The sequence below is a fragment of the Mytilus trossulus genome, chromosome 11 (assembly GCF_036588685.1).
Source record: "Mytilus trossulus isolate FHL-02 chromosome 11, PNRI_Mtr1.1.1.hap1, whole genome shotgun sequence".
Taxonomy (NCBI): Eukaryota; Metazoa; Mollusca; class Bivalvia; order Mytilida; family Mytilidae; genus Mytilus; species Mytilus trossulus.
The window spans coordinates 56,316,715-56,341,987 of NC_086383.1; the positions used below are offsets into that span (position 1 = coordinate 56,316,715).

Genomic DNA, 25,273 nt, shown 5'->3' on the forward strand with positions numbered 1-25,273 from the left:
AAATTGGCCATGTTACCACATATTTGTGCACATAAAATTACATAATTGTCAACTAATATGTATCTTCCAGCAATATCCTACATCTGTAAAAATGCATCATCAATTTGTAATATCACTTCAGGTCACTTAAAATACATATACCCCTTAATGAAGACAATTTTAGTTAATGGGACAGATGGAGCATGCCTTCAGGTGCCAGATTTTCTCAATGTGTTGAAGACCCATTCATTGGTGGTGTTCAGTTGTTTTTTTGCGATTTGGTAAGGTTGTTGTCTCTTTGATTTGACACATTTCCAATTTCCATTCTCAATTTTATAAGATCTTGACATTTTTATTTGCTATTGTATTTCCTCTAACTATGCATCTAAAAGGGAGGGGCTTAACAGTGACATATAAAAATAGATCACTCTGACCTAATTTCAATATTTCACTAATTTCAATCTTTTATCTGATACTTTGAATTTTTCTTACATGTTTTTCTCTGGCTTTTCTGTGTTGTTCTAATTCATTTTTATGTCTCATCTGCTGCAGTAAGAAAGATGGCACCTAAAATATCAAAAGAAAATGAATCTGGTGTTTTTTTATTTACCAATCTATTTCACTTTGTATACTCATACTATTTTCATAATTACTATGAAGAGGTTAATTTTTCTTGGTCTCAATAATAAATTTCTTTGCAATTTTAGCTCAAATAAATTTCAAATTGAACATTTTACCAGCTCTCAAAGGAAAACTTTTTGCAACTTAAGTGTATTTTATGGTGAATTTTTTTTTTTAACATTTTGAAAGAACTTTAAAATTCCACACTATCTTAATATGTTATTCTCTTAAAATCGTTAATCAAATTTATGAACATAAACTTAAAATAAGTTTATGTTGTTTAGTCTTTAGTTTTCTATGTGTTGTCTTCTGTACTATTTTTTGTCTGTTTGTCTTTGTCTTTTTTTAGCCTTGGCGCTGTCAGTTTATTTTCAATCTATGAGTTTGACTGTCCCTCTGATATCTTTCGTCCCTCTTTTAAAACTCTCAGCTTTGTAAGAATGAATGTAAAGCCTGAGCAATGCAAAATATTTAACTATCCTTAGTATCAAATTTCAAAATATCAAGTTTTCAAAAATTTAATTTCAAAGTATCAATGGCCCTGCTGTCATTTAAACAAAATCTTCAATGTTTTTGGCAAAAATGCTTGTATGGTTGATCATTTTTTTAAACTTGTAATGCACTATTTGTATAAATTATTTACCATCCAAATAATTTTCTGGTACTTAATAAACATCCTGACAACATTTGAAGTCCCTGCTGCCATATTGATTTCAAGGTCATTCACTGTTTTTGTTTTTGACCTTGAAATAGGTGACAAGAACAGATTTGGTGCTATTATCATAGCTACATTATTCAATCCCATTAAGTTTTGATCTCTGTGCGACACAATTTTGTTCAGAAATTTAAGAAGTACCTGAAAAATAAGTCATGTAAATTTGTAGAATCTTAAATGATAAATTTGCCACAATCAATGTGACTAATCTACTGTAGCTTTATTTTAAATTAATGCAAGGTTGTTTTTTTCTCATTGTAAATGCAAGGAGACACCATGTTTATTCTTTTTTTTTCAAAATCATGCAGGTTTTTGAACAACAAAATTTGAATGTATATCAAAGCAACTAAATAAGTACTGTTGACTTGGTTTTGTGCCTATTTCAATGAAAAAAAGGAAATTTTAATCATGAACTTCATACAGTAAATTTAGAAATTGTCTTGTCATGTTTTATTATGCAAGTTTAAGGTGGTACCCAACACTTTCCCTAAAATAAATTTGGCTCGTTTAATTTTCATAAAATTTTGACAAAGTATTAACTTTGAACCTTTAATAAAAATTTCAAAATTTCAAAAGTCTTGAACCAACCATTTTATCAGAAAAATTACACTGGTTATATAGCAGTATGACACCAATTTTAATCATTGAGAAGCTTAATATTCCCTTTACAACACAAGGTAATTAAAACGTTTAACTGATTTTACAGAGTTATCTCCCTGTAGTGTTAGGTACCACCTTAAAGGGTCATACTTGCAATTTTCATCCATACCACACCAAATACATACATTGCATGGTATCTAGATGTCGTTTAATTGCCATTTTATATATGTTTACTTCGAATCTCCTTATATTTATATCACAAAACATCAATGTTAATATCATGATCAAGATCAGCATAAGTAACAGGTTTCATGAATGGAGCTTAGCAATGAAAAATTTCTGTGAACACCAGGTACCAGTATTATCAACTGCCCTAAATTTTGGAGTCTGTCAATAAAGTATTTTTATGACAATCAGGTACCAGCAAATTTATTAATTCAAGTATAGAGCTTACCCATAAAGTATTTCTGTTAACATCTGGTAACAGTATAATTAAAAGGTTTAATGCCTGAAGCTGTAGCTGCCGGTCTGGAATATCTTAAAATAGACGAAAACAAATCGAAATAAGTTAGCCGTAAACATTCACTCATTTCAGGTGTAATGTATTGTCTAATGAAAATAAATTAAACAAGAATGTGTCCCAAGTACAAGGATGCCCCATCAACATTAACATTTTCTATGTTCAATGAACCGTTAAAATGGGGGAAAATCTCTAATTTGGCATTAAAATTGTACTAATTTTCAAGTTGATTGGAATTCAACTCGATCAAACACTACCTCGACCAAAAACTTTAACCTGAAGCGGGACAGATGGACGAATGGATGGACACACAGACCAGAAAACATAGTGCCCATAAATTGAGCATAAAAATGACAAATACCCATGGATAATTGTGGCCAAATTTGGAACCAATTTGGCCCAGTAATTCAGGTAGTATCATGGAAGGAGATAATTGAAAGTTAGGACAATTTTTTTTGGAAAAGTCACTCATCTATAGCTAAGTATCTCTGTTGAAGATTATTTTTCAATGACAAATGATGATTGCTCTGGAATACTGTAAACCAACTAATTTTCACATCCGATTTATTTTTCGCGACTTTCGCGAGTAGGAAAATGTTGCAAATATAAATAGTGGCGAACATATAAAAAATACAAGTCATGTACATTTCAGTAAAATATACAAACAATTTTAAGATATTATATGAATTTAAATTACAGAATTTTAAATTGTGATATCACTATTCTATCTCTGGCTGCATCACCCTGTTTCACATTGATTTGTTAAACACTAGAGAGTGATTTCAAATTTGATCCCATTGTATAAAATGCATTACATAATTATGTTTTGAAGCTTATCTATGATTTATATTATATATCATGCAAATAATTATTATTAAAACCACATTCTTTTTACTAATTTTATGAATATATGCATATGAAGGCTTTTTTAGATTTGGTGACTCTGTAATAGTGCAACTCCACTTACTAAAACATCATGTACATTCATAATACTGTATATATAACTAGATATATACATTTGTAACACTTATTATGATTGGCTAATGTGTTTGACCTATTGGAACTTCATTTACTCTTAAAACATAGTTTCCTTAGTTCGAAGAATATTTAAACAAAAAAAATCCGAAAATGTTTTATTCAAAATGAACTCTAAAAGAACTAACAACCTCAATCACTAAACATACAAAAGCAGCTAAATACCTGTTTTTTCCAATCTATTTTGCTATAAAGCAAAATTTGTAACCATAAAATCAGTGACTGACAGCAGATAATTTTTTTTTTGTGTTAAGGATAGATGAAAAATGAAGAAAACTTGGGGAAAATATTAAAAATGGTTGGCATTGTCAAGCAGTTTATTGATGTCAGAGAGGGGTTTTCTTTTAAAGGTTCACCAATAGACCACAATAAGAAAAAAAAATTCAGGGAATTTTCCATTAAAAATTTTAACCAGAAAATGCTTTAAAGTGCAAAGTACAAAATTAACACTTATCAATATCAGTATTATGACTGCACATGATGTAATTTAACACTACCATACTCTAACACAAGTGTGCAACCCAAACAACCTACTATTTTCATACAAATGTTAGTACACTCTTTCTTACTAGGTTGAAAACTGCATAAAATATCTTTTCTGTAAAGGCTAAAATAGCAAAGGTTAAAAAGTGAAAAATGAAATTTTAGCATCAAGTAATGCAATATAGGAAGGAATTTTACGATGATCTAGCCAGATAAAAAATTATATGATATGAACTTTTATTATGTCATGATGGTCAATTTAATTTTGACAGCTTCAGATATACTATTTTTTTACCTTTTTGAACCAAATCACTTCATAACCTTAAAATACAAAATGCCTCCAATCCAAAATACTTTTCTCCAGATGAACTTTAAAGATTTGACATTCAATAGTATAATTTAAATAGCATTTCAGTTCACAAACATGGATACTAGTATTCAGCTAAAGAAAAGGATTAAAGCCCCAAGAAATTAAATTGAACGTTTTGCTGGCATGTGAACTATGTATAACCAAATACCTTATCTTCCTAACAATCTGATAAGTGAGAGTTAAACTGATAGAGGAAAGATGGGGGCTCACAAACATTCAGGAATGAAAGGGATGGCTAGAAATTTTTGCAACATACTATTTTCATTTTACTGACTTCTGTCTCAAGTAAGTGTATATCTTTTAGACAGCGAACATACTTTGTGGTAGGACATTCTGGTGGATTGTCAAGTAAGATCAAATTAAAGAAGTAAAGTTATGTGTAAATTTGGAGGAAAATTTACTGACAAAATTATTGGAAAACATTTAATATTTTCAAATAATTCGACTGATTGTTAGCTATATTTCAATACTTTCTTCCTATACCTATTTTGTTTGCTCTTACTTGGACAAGTACCAGATTGTCCTGCTACATAGTAGGTACATAAACCTTTCCAAAAATTATGTGGAGGGGTCTCATTGGGTGGTTCTAATCCCAGATCCTGCTTACTGTTTTGTCAGATTCCCATATCTCGCTTACACTTTGTCTGTAAGCAATTCTCATTTATTTCCCCGTGTCCCATAGACTTTATTTCCCATTTTCACGGCATAATAATTTCAATTTCACATGTCAGGCTAACAAAATTTCGGCAATTCCTAATCACCCTTAGAACCACTCTGGAGGCGAAGGAGGGTTATATGAAAATAGTCTATTATACAATACTGTACAGATTTAGTTTTAATACATTTTATCAAACCATACTTACTTTCCACTTGAGCAAAAGCTTCAATGTACTGAGGTGTCAATAAAGGGGAAGGTAACTCTCGTAGAAACTGTTTCAGTAACGCTGCAGCATCATTAGGCATAACATCAACCCAGGAAAATGTACCTTGATAAAACTTCTCTTCTATCTCTTGTCTAAGCAACTGTGAAATATTGAAAAAGCTACAATTCAACCTTTAATTATGTGGGGAGAAAAATGTTAAATAAAAATATCAGAAAAAATATGCTACTATTTTCTTGTGCACAAAACATGTTTTTTGCATGAATACCTTTTGATTGCGTATAAAAATATGATCTGACTGTTTTTTTCTAGATTGTTTTCTTGTTTTATTTTGTTTTTGATGACTGGTACCGTTTTTTATCCCATACATTATTCTATATATATCTTACCTTGACCCTAGAGGTTGACCCAGGAACACGAAGAATTCCTTCAATATCTAGACAATGTTTTTCTAAAAACAGTATAATCTGGAAAACAGTAGAAAGAGATTCATTAAATAAAACAATAGAATTCCATTGTATATTTTTTTATTGATCATATTACAAATCATACCATCTATTGTTCTCTAAAATGTACTTATAAAAATGTTTTACACACAAACACACACAGAAACAAAAATTACTCTATTTTGTTCAATAAAAATGATAGAATAATTTTACCAGTAAAGATGCAATATCTAATATCAAAACATATAGAAATAAGAAGTTGTTGTATAATTGTCAAATTCAATGCATATATTTACATGACAAGAACATATAAATGTGATATGAGCTCTCTGGATTGCAAAAGATCGACAAGCTGAGCTCGACTTTTATTGTGCTAGCTCAGTGTTACAGTAATACCCTTCCATGACATTTTATCTTGAATCTGGTCCAACCAGTCTTTACTTCTTATATATATAAATGCTTCATGCTAAGTGCTGAATCAGCAAATATCGATTTTCATTTCTTTGGTTTAACCTGACCTAGAATTGAATCCACAACATCTTGGTATTCATTATCACTGAACTAGTATATATTTGTTTAGGGGCCAGCAGAAGGACGCCTCCGTGTGCGGGAATTTCTCGCTACATTGAAGACCTGTTGGTGACCTTCTGCTGTTGTTTTTTTCTATGGTCAGGTTGTTGTCTCTCTGACACATTCTCCATTTCCATTCTCAATTTTATTAGCATGCTACGATGAAACTATAGACAGTCATATAGATATGTCAAATATCAGCTAATCTACAGGTAGTGTATAACTTGTTTCTAATATGACTTACATCAAGAAAGACTAAAGGAATACTACACTTGGAATCTATTTGTTTATCATTCTCTAATAACGTCTCCAGTGGGACTCCAAACAGACCATGATCTGAAAGTATGGCAAAAAACAATCCATTATTTCACAACAGTAATTATAGTCTAACTTTTAACAAATGACTTTTATTTGATCTTTTATTTGTTTTTCAAAAGTCATGACTTTATATACAACTTTATCGGACCACTGATGAATTATCACGTTGTGATTGGTTAAACGCCGTCACGTGGTGACCCCCTATGAGACCGTATGGGGTTAGTAAGTTTCATATGGGGTTCATGACGCGTTAATGGCGACGTCCTCTATTAATGTTGTTGTGTTTTATTGTTTCTTTTCAACAAAATACCGCAGAAAAAGCCCAGCGTCCGATAAATTCGTTATAAGGTTAACTACTGACCCCCTACAGATCCATAGAATGTGAATAAAATTCATAGGGGACTCAGCCTCCGGCCTCACCCCCTATGGATTTTACTAACCCTCTATGAATCCGTAGGGGGTCAGTAGCGAACCATATAACTTCTATAATGTACATTGTACATGTCTTTTGGTTATGTGTTGTAAGTTGCTTTCTCTAAATTTCATGCTATTTTCATATTTTCTGACTGGTGTGAGAAAAATATTTCTAATCTCTAGTGACAAATTTGTTCTCAGCAAATAAATGGTCGAAATTTTATTGTGACGTTAAATTTTCTTTGTTTCTTCTGAATTTTCCTATTGTGACGTCATGAAAAAAGGGGATCATGTCTGATGACGTCACATAAAAAGTACACAACTTTCTTCAAATCTTTGAAAAAAAGGATAAAAATCATTAGAGAAACAGATTCCACAACTACAACTCGTGTATTATGATATTTCTCCACTCTCGACAGTTAAATTTTAACTATTTAACAAGCTCGGCAAAGCCTCACACTTTAAAAATATTAAAATTCAACTGTATCGAGTGGAGAAATATTATATCACACTTGTTGCAGTTGTGGAATCTATATGTCTAGTTGACATATATACATAAACATATTTTTTTTATTTTCATATAATTTGAAGGGAGGCAAAGGATACCAAAGAGACTTTCAAACTCATAAGTTGAAAATAAACTGAGGAGGTAATATAAAAAAATCAATATTCATCTATTGATAAACATGCATTCATAGAGCTTGTGGATTAATCTTTATAGTAATTTGGATAAAAAGTTCTTTAACCCTTTCCTCCATAGTGACACCTTTTGACGCCACCTCCTTTACTCCATAATGACGCCTTTTGACGCCTGTGTAGTACCTCAGTTGAAATGCTTTGACTACAAATTGTCTGCAGTAGACTTAAAAGAATTTGTATCCAGTATGAAAAGGAATATTGTAGGAATATCTGACTTTAATTTATTTAATGAAATATTTGTTTTTCCCAATGCATTACATGTAATACTTTAAAGCATATTTTTAGCATTTTATTGAAAAATCCTTATGCGAATCAAGTATGCCAAAAAAAAATCAATGGAGGAAAGGGTTAAATAAGCTAATTTAGCAAAAGATCTGAGATATCTTCCATAAGATGTTGTTCAGTTTAATTTTTACCTTTCAATTTTTTCTTGGTTTTCCGCCGTGACCACAATATGTTGTTATTATCAAATAATGCAGTTAATTCTATTAATGTTAAAGACCTCAGGTGATCTAGATCAACTTGACTCAGATCTCTTATGTGTGTATTCCCCATTAGGTCTGGCTGAATATCAAAGTCCTGAAAAAGTTTGAAATTCAAATAGTAATCAAGTTTCTGATAAACCATAAAATCTATAATCAAAATATTGGCAAATTTTCTATTAAGGCTATTCCAGAAAAAAATGTAGGCGGGGGGTAGGGGGTTGGAAGGCAGTTTTTGTCAGCACCCGCCACCCAGACAATTGTAATTGAGAATTATAGTGCATTATAGTGTGAAAAGTTGCTCTGATACCCATCACCCATGTATTATTAATACAATGTGCCTTCCAACCCCCCCCCCCCCCCCATCATTTTTTTCTGGAATAGCCCTTAGCCATAATAATAATAACAGGATGTAGTTTAATTGCAAAGTTTTATTTCAAGAAAAACATGTTGATGATTATTATTCTGGTACATGACTGGTTACACAGAATTGTTAATAATTACAAATGTATTTTTCATATCAATTTTTTTATATATATATTTGTGTTTATGTTTTGATATGCGAGTACAATTTTTAAATAGTGTTTTTTTATTTCAAGCCATTGCTGCCTTGTTGCTCTATTTACAGGAACCAGAAGCACAAAACTTTAAACTAAATACCCCAAGAATTAATCAGTAAAGTTTTGTTTAAATTACTCCAGTGGTTTCAGAGAAAACTTTTGACACAGTTTATGTATTCAACAACTGACACCAAGTGATAGGAATAGCTTTATGCCAGGTGAGCTAAAAAAAAAAAGTTTTTACAATAGAGGTATTTACACTTGTATGCTAACTTGTCTGTTATGTAAAATCAAACAAGTTTCGATAATTTGACATCAAAATTTTAAAAGTTTTAAGTCACAATTAAAAGTGATTGTTGCTTGAAGTCAGAAGGTATTACACTAAGCAGGTGTTGAAGTCATAAAACTTTGCTCAGTGCTCAGAGCACAAAAATCATGCTAGAAACATAAAATTAAACATTTTGATTGGTTGATTTTGGAGTATGAGTACAAAAAACTGACTCGAAAGTTTTATGACCGCAAGGCCTGGCCTTGAAGGCATAAAACTTTGCTCAGTGCTTGGAGCACAAAAAACATGCTCGAAACATGAAATCTAGCATTTTGATTGGTTGATTTTCGAGTCTGAGTACAAAACTCAAGCTCGAAAGTTTTATGACCGTGAGGCCTGATCTTATGTCAATAGGAGACAAAATTCAGCTAAATACCAAAAATGTAAATATTTTTATTACTTACTGGTAAATTATCCCTGAGTTCTTTTCTTTCCATTATTTGAACTGGTGCCTGAAATAAGAATGAGAAAAAAAAAGAATATAAGTCTGTGTCATTTGATACAAAATGTGCAAATAAGTTTCAACAAAACCTGGTCATACCTGCTCCATCCATCACAAAACATCTTTGTAAGCAGAAATAATCAAAATAAAATATGAAATTGTGTAAAACCCAATTAAGGTGATATGAACCTGACAAAATAATAATTAAAGTAACATAAAAAGGGTATGTACTCAAAGGGACAATATCCATTGTCAGAAAAATGAAATAAAATTGGCATGTACATGACACCGTTTCCATGGCAACGACCTCTGAATATACCATATTTGTGTATATTCGTAGAAGAAGGATATAAGGATAAAAATCAACAAAAAAGAGTAAATGCATTTGTTGGAAATTGATTTATTGGTAGTATTCACATGTCAATGGCATCAGCATTCAGTAAATAACAAAAAAATATGAGATTACACAAACTTGTTCAAATAAGATATTCCAGAATTTCCAAATTTAATAAATTTTCACTGATTTTATAACAACCATGGCCCATATATATGACATAAAATATAATTTGCAATAATTAATCTTCTTTTTTTTTGTTATCATCTTAAAGCCTTTACAGTAAGCTAAATTATTACAGAAAAAAAAGTATGGGTACATGATTTCGAAAAAAAGTTACAATAACAGGAAAAATATAACTTTACCATCTCAAATTATGATGAGCTTGTCCACCTAATAATGGTGCAGTAGACAGTACATAATAAAAGTATAAAATGATTTTACCTTTAAAATGTGGTTACTTTGCCCTAAAGAGAAATTTTGTAAACCTAAAATTTCAAATCAAGCCAAAAGATGGCAGGAAAATTTTGACTGGTTATATAGTGGAAATTTGGAGGGAAAATTTTCCCGTACTTTTCACTATTTTATCTTTTAAAATGTTTTAAGAAAGTTTATGTCCAAGTTATTGGGAATAAAATATTCTATTTTTTATCTTTGTCCAAAGAAATAATTTTAAATCTGAATATTCGAACATTCCCTTATGTGTGTATAATTCTGCTTTACTAGATGTATGATTTATTTTTGCTATTTTCTGAAGTCAGAAAAAAAGTATATGTTAGGTAAGAAAGATCCAGCAGGACCTTTCTTGGTATTTGAATGGTATTTGCCCAAGATTTAGATACCCCCCCCTTTTTCACTATATAAATTAGGAATGAGACAGAGAATATCCCCCTTTTAAAGATATAACATTGGTTATCTTCCATTTACACTTTTGGTCTGCAATCATATTCTTTTATGTACAGCCTAAGTAGTGTACAGTAGAAGTGTAAAGTTTAATGAAACATCCAATTACCCTATGTCAAGCTAAAAATGAACATAAAAAGTACCCTTATTACCCATATGATAGGATAATTTTTTGCCTTTAAGGGGTCATTATTTTAGGACACAGCCCTTACTCAATTACAATTTCTTTTTTCATCTAAATGTTGATAAATCGTAACAAATCTAACATAAGTTTGGTTATCTTCCCTGTACACTTTTGGTCTGCAATCGTAATCTTTTATGTACAGCATAAGTAGGGTACAGTAGATTTGTAAAGTTTTAAAAAAAGTACCCTTATTACCCATATGATAGGATATATTTTTCTGCCTTTAAGTGGTCATTATTTTACGACACCGCCCTTACTCAAGTTGCAATTTCTTTTTACATCTAAATTTTGATATATTGTAAAAAAAAAATCAACTACAAATAAAATCAAGCTTAGTAGTCTATTTTGTCAATAAAACTATATATACATGTGTATTATAGTTCATTCCTCCAAGTCATTCAGATAGATTGATGTTGCCTGAATTATTTTTTTTGACTTTGTAACACGAGCTTTTGATGGATGTCCACATAATTCTGTAAATAGATTCTCTATTCCTTGTTGTCTGTCTCTTTTATGTGCCAGTTTAAGATGGTTTAGACCTAATCCACTGCTAGCAATTTTCGTAGCCATACAGTTCGTTATAGTTTTGCTATTTGTTAGAGGTCTCAGTGTTGTAAGCAAACCTTTTGTACAGTTTCTGTGTTGATACAACTGCATTACAGATTCATTAGTGCCAGAGAATTTGGATTTCAATACAAGACTAGGTGATATTTTCTCAAATAAGCGACGTAGAGCCACAACATCTTCCATGGAATCATGAGCACTATACAGTTCACCAAATAAAGCGTTATAAATTTTTGGCTGTGAATATGATGGTTGATTTGGTATACACTCTTTGAAAAGAGGAAGTGTGTCAATAAATCCTTTCACTGATGACATAAAGTTATTAAGTAGACCATTTTTTTCAAGTGCATTAATTAATATTGGAACATCAAAAATTTTGGAGTTATGCCCAACAAGTACAGTGTTGTGAATTTCTTTCAGAAAGAGAATAAAAGCTTTTAAGGCATTAGAAATTCCAATACTCTGAACTTCTCTATCCTCATGGTACATTTTCCCATTCTGAAACTTCAAACCAGTCACTTCTGAGGCTTGTGGTAATATAGGTCTAGCTGGTTTTATGTATCTATTGAATTTTGTGTTTTGGCTGTTGACAGCAGACAACTGTATTATGTGAGAATCTCTGCCTGAAATAAAAATTAATATAATCTAGAGGTTCAAAGTTACCTGTTAGACAAATTACATTTAGTATTAGTTACCACCTTGTTCAAAATATTGTCAGAAGCATCAAATGTCAGTAACAGCAACCCAAGTTAGATTGGAAGCTGACCTTCTATCCCTGATGCATCTTTATGCAAGGTTGCTTGATCCTACCAAATATAGTCTAAATGCTGATATATGAACTTGAACATTGAATAAAGCAAAATGTGATGAAGTGTTAAATGTATGTCACAGTGATCTATGTTGATCAGTTGCCCAGCTCTGTTCTTACAGGCTCCTTCCACATTTTTTACAAGAACTTCTGTTTTGAAAAGTTGGGATGACATTAACTGTATTAGAAGATTCCTTAAATTTCTATAATTCAAACAATTGTTATCAAATTAAAAGAACAATGCTTTTTTGGTCCTTTATAGCTTGTTGTCAGGTACGACCAAATGCTCCATGTTGCAGACTTAGATGTAGAGGTGTCACATTGGCATTCAAACCACATCTACTCATATATAGATATATAATAACATTACATGTATGTTTCATTGTAACACATTATTCTGATTGGTTAACAATAATGGGCTTTGCTCATTGTTGAAGGCCGTACGGTGACCTATAGTTGTTAATGTTTGTGTCATTTTGGTCTTTTGTGGATAGTTGTCTCATTGGCAATCATACCACATCTTCTTTTTTATACTTAAGACAATTCTTTTACACCCCAGCAAATCTACAAAAAGAGGTATTGAATTCTTAAATACTTAAAGCCTTTCATCATAATGAGTAATCCTTACCAAGTCCTGTTGTTTCAACATCAAAGTATGTCATGCAACTGTCATTCAAGGTCTTTGGTTCCAAAGGAAGATATTCTGGAGTAATAACTGGTGCAGGAATAGACTGAATATCATCCGATATTGCTGCATCAAGAGAACATCCTGTTTGATAGGAGACACCTTCTCTGACTTCTGCAGATGCAAGCTTTTGGTGCCTAAATGAAATAAGATTTATTTCAATTATCAAGAAAAATAGTTACCAAATCTTTTTTTTTACCATTTGGGTCTTTATGCTTTAAATATTCAATATTATTTGTCTTGAAAACTACCATTTAAGTTATAAAAATATGAAATCTAATTTCAATAAAAGCTTTTTACTGATTTAATTGAAACGAAACAGCAAATATATATGGTGTTTCAGTATTAATCTATGAGTTACAAGAGGCTTTTGGAAGTTAATTGCTAGAAGTTGTACTTTTCAAGGGTTATTCCTCTTTGAAAAATAAGGTTATTCAATAGATGTGGTTTTGTAAGGTTATCCCACAATGAAAAATATGTTTTTTCAATGGACATTATATTTTTTTTTATACACAGGTAAATAAATGGGATATATTTTGAAATAAAATATGCATTAATTACATCTTAGCTTTCTTTTCCAGTCGTTTTCTTTTAAATGCTCTTGTAGTTGCCAATGCCCTCTGCTTTGATCGCTGATAATCTCTTAATCTGGCAAGGCGCTGAGTATGGTAACCTGGTGAAAGCCCCAACTTCTTATTAACCTGAAAAATGAAAAATAACAAATAAGACTTCATATTTATATTAACTATTTTTTCTTACAAAAAAACAAAATAATAAGTGCTATTAAGTAAACAGATCTACACTACAAGAGTAATTATTCTTTTGAATGCTGACCTACAAAAACAAGACAGAGGTGTTATGTCAACATTATGTGAAGTTTTCAGATAAGTTCTTATCTTTACAATTTATGCTGCTTCTACATACAAAGATATTTGCCTTGGATGTTTATTTGAATTTGATGAGCCACAGTCAAAGTCCCATAACTCTTAAAAAGTTGTTGTAATAAAAAAGGTTGGGAAATATGCAAATCTGCTATGTCTTCAGACAAATGGGTGGCCACAAGGACACCACAAACACTATATACTGCCCCCTTTTCAAGTAGGGGCTCTAACAAATATACTGTGGATTCATTTATTTTCGTGGATATCAATTTATGTGGTTTGCTGAAAACTTGCAAATTTGTGGGTATTTGATTTCATAGTTTTTCCAATCTCTGTATACATAGCCTATTACAAATATGTTATTCATGAAAAATTTAAATGGTTCACATGTACCCTCGAAACCCACGAAAATTAGTATCCCACAAATAATAATGAATTCAATGTAGTAAAACTTACATTAACTAGGTATCTGTGACCTGTGTTCTTCTGGGCAACACTTGCTGCAACTCTGTAATTCAAATTTCCAGAAGAACTGTAATGAACATGCTTTGGTGCTTTAGCAGAAACCATTCTGTTGAAACTCTCATTAGCTTGAGTACTACCGACAGTTGACAATTTAAGGCTGTTCTTAGCATATCCTTCAAAAACACTTTCCAGAGACTTTTGTAGACCTGAACCCGACAGAGGTTTTCCTTGAGGAAATGATTTAAAAACAGACTTTGGATTGCTGAGAAATTTACACCATCGACTTGAGCAGCATTGATGATCGCCAAAAGGATGTTTCGAAAGTGCATTGAGATCTTTTGCTATTTGTTCTGGATTACCTTCACCTTGGGCTATTATATAGTTAAAGCAACTTTGTAAATATTTGATTATTCTAACTGTTAAAACAGGATGATTTTTCTTGAGAGAGTAAAGACTGTTTCCAAGAATCTTCTTTAAGTGATTTCTATCAGATATCTTTTCAATGCTATTACTGATGTTTGCCCGTACTCGTCCTATTGTTGTTGAATCCTCATCTCCAACTAATGCAGCTACTGTACAGCCTTTACTCTGTACATCTTTCACCATTTCTATCACCATATCAGCCTCCATCCCCTTTGAACTACCTTCCCAGTTACGGTAGCATGCATGCTCTCTTGGACTTTCATTTCTGGATTCTGCTCTACTGCAAACTCTGCACTCTTTTGATCTTACGGAGTAGTTTATAATTTTTCCCGTCTCTGGACCAATCATGGAACAATGACCTAGTAATTAAAAACAAGTTCTTAAATCAAACTGTTTATGATATGTATTTATTATGGCAAGCCGTTTTACTATTTATTCTAACTTCAAGATATCTTATGTAATCTGGTTTTTATAAGATATCTGAGATATTTTCTTTACTACATATCAAAACATAAGATATTTAATAAATAATTTTAATCTTATAAATAATATTTATATACATAAGTCAAGGTCAGATGGCACCTGACAGTTGGACATGTTCACCTTAACTTTTTTCTCAATTGGACACTGAACCATGAAAATATGGTCAAAGACAATAGACATGTGACAGAAGGAAATTTCTTAACATAAGGCAGCTTAATACAAAGTATGAACATACAGGTCTTCAATCTTTTAAAATATAAAGCTTTTAAGAAGAAAGTTAACACCACCGAAAATGCCAGATCACTATCCCTATCTTCAGCTTTCTGCAACAAAAGTCTCAAGCTTGACAAAAATAAGGAAATGAGTAATGATCAGCAATAGCCAATACGACAACTATTCATCGTTTCCAAATGGCATATTTGTAAATGTAGTTAATGTTTGTTTAATTGATATTTGACCTTATAACAGTCCATTGACTCAACCTGACTAGAAAGATATAAATATTTGACATGAAAGACCATCATGTTTTTTTTGTTTCTTGGTGTTATCTGTAATATGATGTTATGTCAATGTATATTTTCATTCTTATAACTGATGGTGTTTAGTTATACCTGATTTGCTGTCATATGCTCTACCACTTCCTCTTTTCTGCCATCCTGCATCTACAGCAACCACAAGTGAACCCTTCTTTCTGTAATTTATAAAAGTACTAGTAAATAAACTAAACATAATACAAAATGTAACTGGAGATGTCAAAGATTGTATAAATCAAAAGAATAGTCAATCGTAGTCAGAAATATATTGTCTTTGTGTCCAAACCTATATTAACCATAAGCATTATTGATCAAATCATTTAGTCAAATGTTAGAAATCTAAATAACTTTAAGTCACAATCCAAATTCTTATAATGAAAACTGAAGGTCTCAGTTACTGAATAATAAAAATAATGTGTTTCTTATTTTTTTTACAGTGCATGAAAAATTTAAATTCAATCAATGCTAACTATATTGTACTGTTATACCACTGCCCCACTGCCCAAGGTTAGGGGGGATTATGATCCAACTAACATGATCACCCCCACACACACACACACACACACACTATATTATGTATGTATGTGCCTTTCCCAGGTCAGGAGCCGGTAATTCAGTGGTTGTCATTTGTTTATGTGTTACATATTTGTTTTTTGTAGATTTTTTTTAATGTAAAATAAGGCTTTTAGTTTTCTTGTTTGACTGTTTTACATGGTAATTTCAGGCCTTTTTTTTTTAGCTGACTATGAGGTATGGGCTTTGCTCATTGTCGAAGGCTTCACAGTGACCTGTAGTTGTTAATCTCTGTGTTTAATTTGGTCTCTTGTGGAGAGTTGTCTCATTTGCAACCACATCTTCTTTTTTATCATTATAATTTAAATTATAAGTATCCCATTGTTGAATTTGAGTTTAGTTTAATGTTTTCATTTTTATTATTTTTAGGTACATACTGTTCTACAGCTGCCAATTCTTTCTCCAGTGCTTCATTTGTTGATTCCTTGGCTACCTCTTCAACAACATTCCCTACTTCTTTCAGTCTTGCACTAACCAGTTTATAACTAAATGCTGGAATATTTAGCTCTGATAGGAAACTATTAGCTTGTCTTTCTCCAAGTCCAGAGTGAACAAGGGCTGTAATAAAAAAATCAAAGATACAATGATCTAAATAATGATGCAGTAAAATTTTGATGAATATTTGCATACTTTTTGATCTCGCAATGCTGATGATTTTTTTAAATCATATTTTATAGTTTTAAAATTATACCAACAAAAAAAGTTGATGTCCCACCATTTTATAATTTTTTTCAAGATATTGCTGATATTAATCTAAGAGTATAAGTTATACAAAAGTCTGGCATGAACTGTGCTCCCATAGAGTGCTAACAAGGCCATTTTCCATAAATCTAATATTTTCAAGGGGCATAACTTTTTGACAAAAAGTCAATCATCCAGCATTTCAAAACTAGCTCTATAGTACAAATTTTATAAAAATCTTGCAAGAACTCTATCTGTGAAAATGCTAGCAAGTTTATATGACCTAATAAATATAATGGCTCAGATATAGTAATGTATGACATAAACTTTAAACAACTAAGTGAACCCTGAAAATGTAGGTGATAGTAAAAAAAATTTGCCTGGATGCTGATTGACTATATTTACATGACTGGATAATATTGTGCATACATGTCCATGTACCTGTTGCAAGTTTACTGTTGACATCCCATACTCTGTCATGACGCTTTCCAGTAGGAACACTGTTTACATGCATACAAATGGTATTAAAACACTGTACCTGAAGAAAAAAAAATAGTTGATTTTATAAAGAGACAAATGGTCAAATGTCAGTATTTGTATGACAAAAATCTCATCAAAATTAGATGTCATTACTCTCTCTCCATCTTTTCAATGTTACTTTTCAATGACAAAAATGCAGACATAGAAAAAATGGTCAGTAAGTCATGTCATACCGTTATATATAGTAACATCCTCGGTTTGTTATTAAAACACTTGAAGCATGTCATATTAAAATCCTTCTTTTTTTTTTTATTATAATGCTTCTTTAGGTATGAACATGCATATCAAATTGTCTTTTCCCATTTCACATTGGAATTTTATTTACACTATACCTAAAGATTTTTGTTAAAACACATATATGTATTCCAATGATGACGATTAATCATTAAAATTCAGGGCTGTTCTTGAATCAAAGATTCAAATTATTTTTGATGGATAGAAAGACAAGCTGAATTCATTCGAAATGTTCAGACATTTTAGATTTTTTGTTTAAATCTGAATTACTTACTTTCAGTAGACATCCAAGACCATATGTCTGTATGTCAATAGTATGTCCAAGCTGTAGGGGCAAACCACATTTAAGACATGCTCTTAGACCAGTGGCAAGGACATCTAGCTCAACAATTCTTCTCCCTTCTCTCCAGTCTTCAGATGACCTAGTCTGTTTTCCTTCACAAGAAACCTCTTCCTCCCTTGTTGCATTTGAGATGTTTGGAACTGCAATTATAAAAAACAATAATAAATGCAGGTGCAATGTACATGTATACATTTTATATTCATTCATATACATGTATATATAAAGTTTATATACTCTGAGTGATGATACTCCACTAGGATGCATTGCCGTCATTTTTGGAATAATTGTGCATTTATTAACCATCACAGTCACATCATTATTGGTGTCATTAATCGTAAACATAAATGAATAATAAAAGATACAATGACGGAGAGACCCATATAAGTTCAGGAGTTATTATAATAGACTAAAACCTATGAAGGTTTAGTTTTGGGGCATGTCAACATTTCACATGCAACTGTTGTCTTAAATTAAAGTCATATGAAATTTAAAAATAAAACATACAATGTTTCATACAAAAGTACATGTACATATTTGAAAGGCTTTTCTGTAAATTTATTAAAATATATGCCCTCCCTCTTTCAATTTGTTTTTGTCAGGTTTTCTTTGTGCACTGTGGCAATAAACATAGAATAAAGAAAATTATTTTAAGTCTGGTTACATGATATATATTACAAATATAAGCTTCGTTTTGTTGTCAAACCCCCAAAAGGAGACTAGTATATATATACATACATTACATATAAACTGTTCAAAAAGTTACAAAATTTCATTGAATTCAAATCAAGAAAGTCAAACCTATAATAAAGACCCACCCATATAAAGCCTTGTTATTGGAAGTAGCTTAGTTTTAATAATCAGAAATTTTTGTTTTTGTTTTTATCATATTTATTAGAATCGGATGATGCACTTTCAATTGTATAAAATTTTAGGTGTGATACATGTTATGTATTTACAGATTTTAATAGAATATATTTATTATTATGATTATTACTAGCTATTTTTATCAATCATGCTCCCCACCCCTAGAAAAATAATTTTAGGCAACATTTCTATTTAAATTCAAAGGGATTTATTTCCTAAACACATATTTTGGTCAGGCAGATGACAAATACAAATATTTTGAATCCAGATTTTCCCCAACAACCTGTGTAAGTATTAAATTTTGATAAAATGATTTGATTGGTAGAATTAAACACCCCCCCCCCCCCCCCCCCCCCCTGAAGTGAAATTATATATTCCGGTAAGTGATGAATAAGTACAATATATCCCGTCTTAAAATGCTGGAGACACGCATAAACGTTGAATAAATGTTCTTATGTAAATTTTAACATTTGTACAGGAGCAACAATTTTTTTTTGGATAGGGAAAGGAGGCATGGATTATCTAGATCTAGAATAAAGAAGGAGTTCAAATTTGTGCAAGTCATTCGTTCTGCATACTCAGTCAATTCTATGATTTTATTTCCCTGTGTCCTATACATGTACATCGAATCCAGATCTGTTCACCCAAAATTATGTTTACGTCCAATTATGTTTGTCCCTTTCACACCTTACATGTTCGCACCCAAAGTCCTTTTGCACACTTTTTATTGGTTTTGTGATTTATAATAATTTAGTAATTGAGTTTTGGTATAAAGTATATTGGTATAAATACAGTGTTCTCCCCAGAAATTTTGGATAGCATCACATTTTGCGTAAAAAAAAAATACAACAGTTTGTTTTTTTTAATGTCGTTTGTCGCGTCGCGTTGATGCTCTATTTCCTTTATATGTTTTAGTTTATATTGTTCAATTCATAACTGAGAATACAATTAAACTATAACCACAAAAACAGTTGTTTCAGTTTATGTTTTCTTTATTCATTTATAGTTACAGAATTTTTTTTCCCTCTTGTGCCAAATAAAAATAAATATGTGGTTTCAGAATTACCCAACAATAAGTCAAATGAATGAATGGTTCATTATAGATCAACCTGTATATATACAAAACTAAATATATAGTACACAAAATTAACTATTTTTTATATTATATCAAGGAAAGATAAAGTAACAAAAAAAAAATCAATTTAATTTTTTTTTTATCATGTTTATGCAATTCATTGTTTCATGGCACTCAATGAATTAGTCCCAGTTGTTTCTTATTTTTACATCAAAATGATATGTATTTTTAACAAAGTTATCTAACAAATAGTCTGTTAATGCGTAGTTTTCTCTCTTGGTATATTCTGTCTACTGTCCATCTGTTGTCATTATCGTGAAAATGCGTTTTTTTGTCATATCTGTTCCGGTTCCGATCCGTAGTGTACACAAAAATGTGCAATGACGGCCGTAGAAAAAAATTTACGAAAATGAGTCCGAGAATAAACATTGTTTGACAAGAGATTGTGAATGAATAAGACGCTTTTAATGCATTAAATGGATTAAACATAAAATTAAGCCAATTATGATAACTTTTTAAAGAAGTATTAAACTTATTTTAGCTCTAAACCAAAATTCTTGCTCTCATATTACCGGAAGAGAAGAAAGTAGTTTTTGGAGAGTTGCACAAATAAACAACCTTTTTTTAAAAGAAAAAAAATCGTTTCAATCTTTGAAATTTCGTAATACAAAACGTAGATTTCGAATTGTTTTGTTATTGCATTTTTCCATGTCGAAATTGGCGATTGCAGGACAACGTGGTTTTAGTCATGCCACAAGTGTCAGCTTGGATATTCGCATCCAAACAGTTATCACCCTGAGGGCAATTAACACCTAGCTATTTAATCTCTTAATTGCCTTTAGTGTCCGATTTAAAGGGATTACAATTAAAGGTGATCATAATTTTTATGATCATAATCGATAATACATGAAAGTTCAAAAGTGAGGACAAGTAAAATAGCATCTTCAAAATAATTATAGCGTCGCGGGAAATTATTATAGCATCACTGGTGAAAAAATATAGCGTCGCGGGGTACCGCGAACGCTATAAAACAGCTCTGGGGAGAACACTGTATAAATAATTTTTGTTCATTTCTTCAAAATAAAGTGTTATTATGACATGTTTTTTTTTGTATTGCGATCTTTTATGTTTTTCATTTAAATTCTTCAATGTTTTACTCATACCTGGCTACAGTATTTATATCAAAGCAAGAGACCAAATTAAGCTTTAACCAATTAACAGCAATCATACATGTACATAAATAACATTTAATAATTAATCATCATTTGATAAAAAATAAACAACATTTGATATGTCTCTTATGACACAATTTTATTTTGGAAATTTATATAATTTTTTTAGAGAATATATATACATATGAAAAATATATCGAATAATTCAACTGGAATTTCAACAAAAATTGGGTGCAAATATGTAAGGCGCGAATGGACGTAGGGCGCATAGGTGTGTGGTACGTATAGATTATGGGGTTTTCTACACAATGTGACATTGATATCTTAAAATATCAGCCACAAGCCACAAAGTGAACCTTTTTTACGAGGGAATGATCTACATGTCAGTGGTGGATCCAGACTTTTCCTAAGGGGGGGGGGGGGGGGGGGGGGTGGGGGGGGGGGGGGGGGGGGGGGGTGCCTCTGACTGACCTAAGAGGGGGCCTGCTCCAGTCATGCTTCAATGATTCCCTATATAAATCAACCAAATTTTTCCCACAAAAGGGGGGGGCCCGGGCCCCCCTGGATCCTATGAATGTTTCTCATTATGTCGAGTGGCTGATATTTTATGATATCGATTTATATTAAAGAAGAAAAGAAAACTTGATTATCTTTTTATTGTTCTGTTACTGGTCTTTTCCCTCGTCCTAAGACAGTTTTACACTTGACAAAAGCAAGCTTGATAACATCTCTTGTATTGTGACATCCCTGATAACTTCTCCTTTCACATTGTGACGTGGCTGATAATGCATGGTCTTGTTATTAAGCCTTGATAGGAGAATTACAGAGCGACTGAGCAGGGTTATATGGGCATAGGGAAGGACAATACACATGTTTATTGAACAATATAGTCCAAATAATTATAAGGTCTGACAATGCTATTTTAATTTTTTTGGGACAACCTCATAGGAAGGAGTCCCAGAAAAAAAATAGCCTTGCCAGTCATAATTATTTTGACAAGGCGTGAAACAGACTTGATCTCTTCACATCCTGGGGCTAACTTCAACTTTTACAGTTAATAAAGATTATGAGAAAGTATTTGATTTTTAATGAAAAGGACCTTTGAAACTGGAATTAAAATATGACTTGTCATGCTAGTCCAGGACATTTATTCTTGAAGGCAAATGTTAACCTTACTCAGTTACTGGTATTAAAACTCATTAGTCCAAGATTGCTCTGACGTCCAACGGTTTTTTGCCACAACTTGCACAAGCTGGCCAGTGAGGGCCCCTCAGTCCAAGATTTTCTGGCGAAACAGTCGTTGGATGTAAAAACAATCTCGGACTAATACTATATAAAGATTATCTTTATGGTCAACATAATTTTACGTATATAATTTATTCATTGTAGTTGTAAAACTTGTGTTGATGTTGTCGTGTATTTTTCGGGAATCAAATGGATTACTTACTGGAAAAATAGTTGTGATCATTAGAGTAAGTCGATGTTTTGGTCCATCGGGCATGTTGACTCTCCGACACCTTCAGATATCTTTTAGATTTGAAGCCATGCTTACGTATTCTTGTCATCACTGCAGCTACCAACGTTACGTACAGCAGACGACTGTTGTTGTTTACAAATGGCGCCGGAAATTAAACGATGTCGTAATCGTGCGATCGCAAAATTATTTCCACAAAACAACAATAAAACAACTTTCATTTATTACAAAAGTTTCAATATATTCAATCGTTTAATAAATTTTGTATTTATTATTTATTTGTACAATAATAAGTTTCGCATTTTACCGACAGTTCGAGTTGCGCAGAAAATTCAAATTCGTCAGGTTCATATCTCCTTAAAGAGACATATCACTTCCTGTCACGTGCACTGACCTTAAATTTCTCTTTGATATTTCTAAACTACAGTCTACATCATGTACATAAGTTACTCTCCGCAATGCATTTAGATGTTATGATTTTAGACCCTTGGTAATGTTGTGACGTCACAATTAGACCCAATGACGTCACAATAGCAACTATGATGTCATAATACTTTGATGTCACAATTGCCACAAAAATTCTAGCTTTCAGTACTCAATAATACAATTTGAATAAAATTTGCATAAAAAATTAAAATTTAATAATTATTATGTGCTCACATATATTTATATATATTTTCTACCCAATAATCTACATATATATATAGTAATAAGTATAAAAAAGAAAAAGCTTTGAATGGACTTTGCTCATTGTTAAAGGCCATACAGTGACTTATAGCTGTTAATTTCTGGGTCATTTGGTCTCTTGTGTAAAGTTGTCCCATTGGCAATCATACCACATCTTCTTTTTTATATTTCTTACTAATTATGTTGAGTTCTCTTGATGATATTAATAACTGTCTCTTCAATCAGAAGAGTGAAAATTGAAAAATAAATATTTAAAATATAAATTCCATATATTTTTTTCTACCCAATGCAATACTCTACATTTACTATAATAAAAAAAAATGCTTTGTATACAAAAAGTACAATCAGTTTGTTTATTAACAAGTTATTAAAATCAAAAATTAGGAGCAAAACACATGGGAAATGTACTTCATTATTAATTATGTTGAGTTCTCTTGATAATATCAAGTTAACTGACTTTTTCACTTAAAAGTTAATTAAGATAAAGAAATTAATATTGAAAAAATCCATTCTTGCTCAGATTTATATATTTTCTACCCTATATTCTATATAGTAAAAAAAAAATTCTACAAAAAGTAGAATTTATTTTGTAAATATGTTCTTTAAGGAATGACTGTGATATTTTTTCTGTCTATGAAGGAATAACATAAAAAATGTGGTGCACATTGAATAACCCGCGTAGCGGGTGATTTACAGTGTGCACCAAATTTTTTATGTTATTTCGAATAGACAGAAAAATATTACAGTCATTTCTTAAAATTTAATTCTAAATTCCATTTTAAACAGTAGAAAACCATGTAAAACGTGGATGATGTCACAGTCACATGACTAAATTATGTCTATGGGCTGATAACAAAATAATGTCAGCAAATCAGAAGACGCATTACATCCAAAATTGAATTATTAAATTATAAGTTTCAGCTCAAGAAAACTACCTACATGCTGTTAATATTTGCATTTGTATAAAGCTTTTTTTATATTTCATTTTTTTGTAAAGGGAACCTTTTAAATTTTTAATTCCAAAACATAACTGCTTTAATAATTGTCTTAAAAATTGCACATAATGAATTATTTTCCCTTAATATTATCACGTTTAATTGAAATATTTTAAAAACCTTATATTCTGTTCAAAACCCAAAATAATCAATTAAATTCATGGCTATTATTTATGTTAATTCTAACTTCAATACTAATATTTATAAAACTGCCTTTTTCATTCAAAAAAGGAAGAAATGGAAAAAAATATTTAAAAAATCCATTCTATATGACAACAGTGAGTGGTGCATTAAAGTATTTATCAGGTTTAAATCATAATGATGATACGGCTTGTGCTGTTATGAGGGGGAGGACAGGGGGGTACCCATCTCCCTTCTCCCACCCCTCTTCTCCTTTCTCATACCCCGTTCTCCTTTCTCCCATTAGAATAAAACATCTCCTTTTGAGATATTTTTTTCTTGAAATATAAGATCATTTTAGAGATCCAACTTTTTCTCCTTTCTCCCAGCCTTCCTTTCCTTCCTCCTACCCTCTTTCTCCTTTCTCCCACCCCTTTCTCCTTTCTCCCACCCCTTTCTCCTTTCTCCTTGTCTCCCTTACCCCTGTCCTCCCTCTCTGTTATTCTAATGCAACACTGTTTCAGTTTGTAATGTTCATTTTGATTGGAAAATGTCACCAATTTTTCTGGCATCAATTCACATTTGATATTATGAAAATGTACATGTAAGTGTACATGCAAGTGCAGACAAGGTATAACAGATTTAAAATATATGTTTTAACATTGTTTTCTGCAAGTTTAATTAGACAGGTGTCAATGGCAGTGCATGATCCTATTTGTTAGTTTTTGTATCAAAATCTGTAGGGCTTGCCCTGCGCTATATTACAACAGCAGTGCACACTCGTATCTG

At 31.5% G+C, this 25,273-nt stretch overlaps 2 protein-coding genes across 3 annotated transcripts in view; both read right to left on the reverse strand.

Annotated features, from left to right (window-relative positions):
- Window positions 1–25,273, reverse strand: part of LOC134691330 (rho GTPase-activating protein 18-like) — a 46,872-nt gene that overhangs the window by 5,245 nt on the left and 16,354 nt on the right. For both annotated transcript variants that reach the window (XM_063551785.1, XM_063551786.1), the window contains exons 7-14: window positions 9,426–9,473; window positions 8,068–8,230; window positions 6,465–6,556; window positions 5,594–5,671; window positions 5,187–5,346; window positions 2,370–2,452; window positions 1,244–1,456; window positions 472–546 (exon numbers count right to left, since the gene is read on the reverse strand). In XM_063551785.1, coding sequence (XP_063407855.1) covers window positions 472–546; window positions 1,244–1,456; window positions 2,370–2,452; window positions 5,187–5,346; window positions 5,594–5,671; window positions 6,465–6,556; window positions 8,068–8,230; window positions 9,426–9,473 — 912 coding nt within the window. The remainder of the gene's footprint in view (window positions 1–471; window positions 547–1,243; window positions 1,457–2,369; window positions 2,453–5,186; window positions 5,347–5,593; window positions 5,672–6,464; window positions 6,557–8,067; window positions 8,231–9,425; window positions 9,474–25,273) is intronic.
- On the reverse strand, window positions 9,643–22,810 carry LOC134691329 (uncharacterized). The gene is made up of 9 exons (XM_063551784.1): window positions 22,656–22,810; window positions 18,029–18,237; window positions 17,422–17,518; window positions 16,677–16,857; window positions 15,805–15,884; window positions 14,279–15,069; window positions 13,503–13,642; window positions 12,885–13,078; window positions 9,643–12,071 (listed from the first exon to the last, which is right to left on the reverse strand). Exons 1-9 carry the CDS (start codon window positions 22,771–22,773, stop codon window positions 11,266–11,268), a joined length of 2,616 nt encoding a protein of 871 aa, XP_063407854.1. The 5' UTR covers window positions 22,774–22,810; the 3' UTR covers window positions 9,643–11,265.

What these genes read in the sequence shown, in the direction of transcription:
- LOC134691329 (XM_063551784.1), bottom strand. Translation starts at nt 22,773, where the DNA reads ATGACAAGAATACGTAAGCATGGCTTCAAATCTAAAAGATATCTGAAG. An exon ending in TGATCACAACTATTTTTCCA is followed by an intron (nt 18,238 to 22,655) that starts GTAAGTAATCCA and finishes TTATAATTGCAG; the next exon opens with TTCCAAACATCTCAAATGCA. An exon ending in CTGGAAAAGAAAGCTAAGAT is followed by an intron (nt 13,079 to 13,502) that starts GTAATTAATGCA and finishes TATTTCATTTAG; the next exon opens with GCACCAAAAGCTTGCATCTG.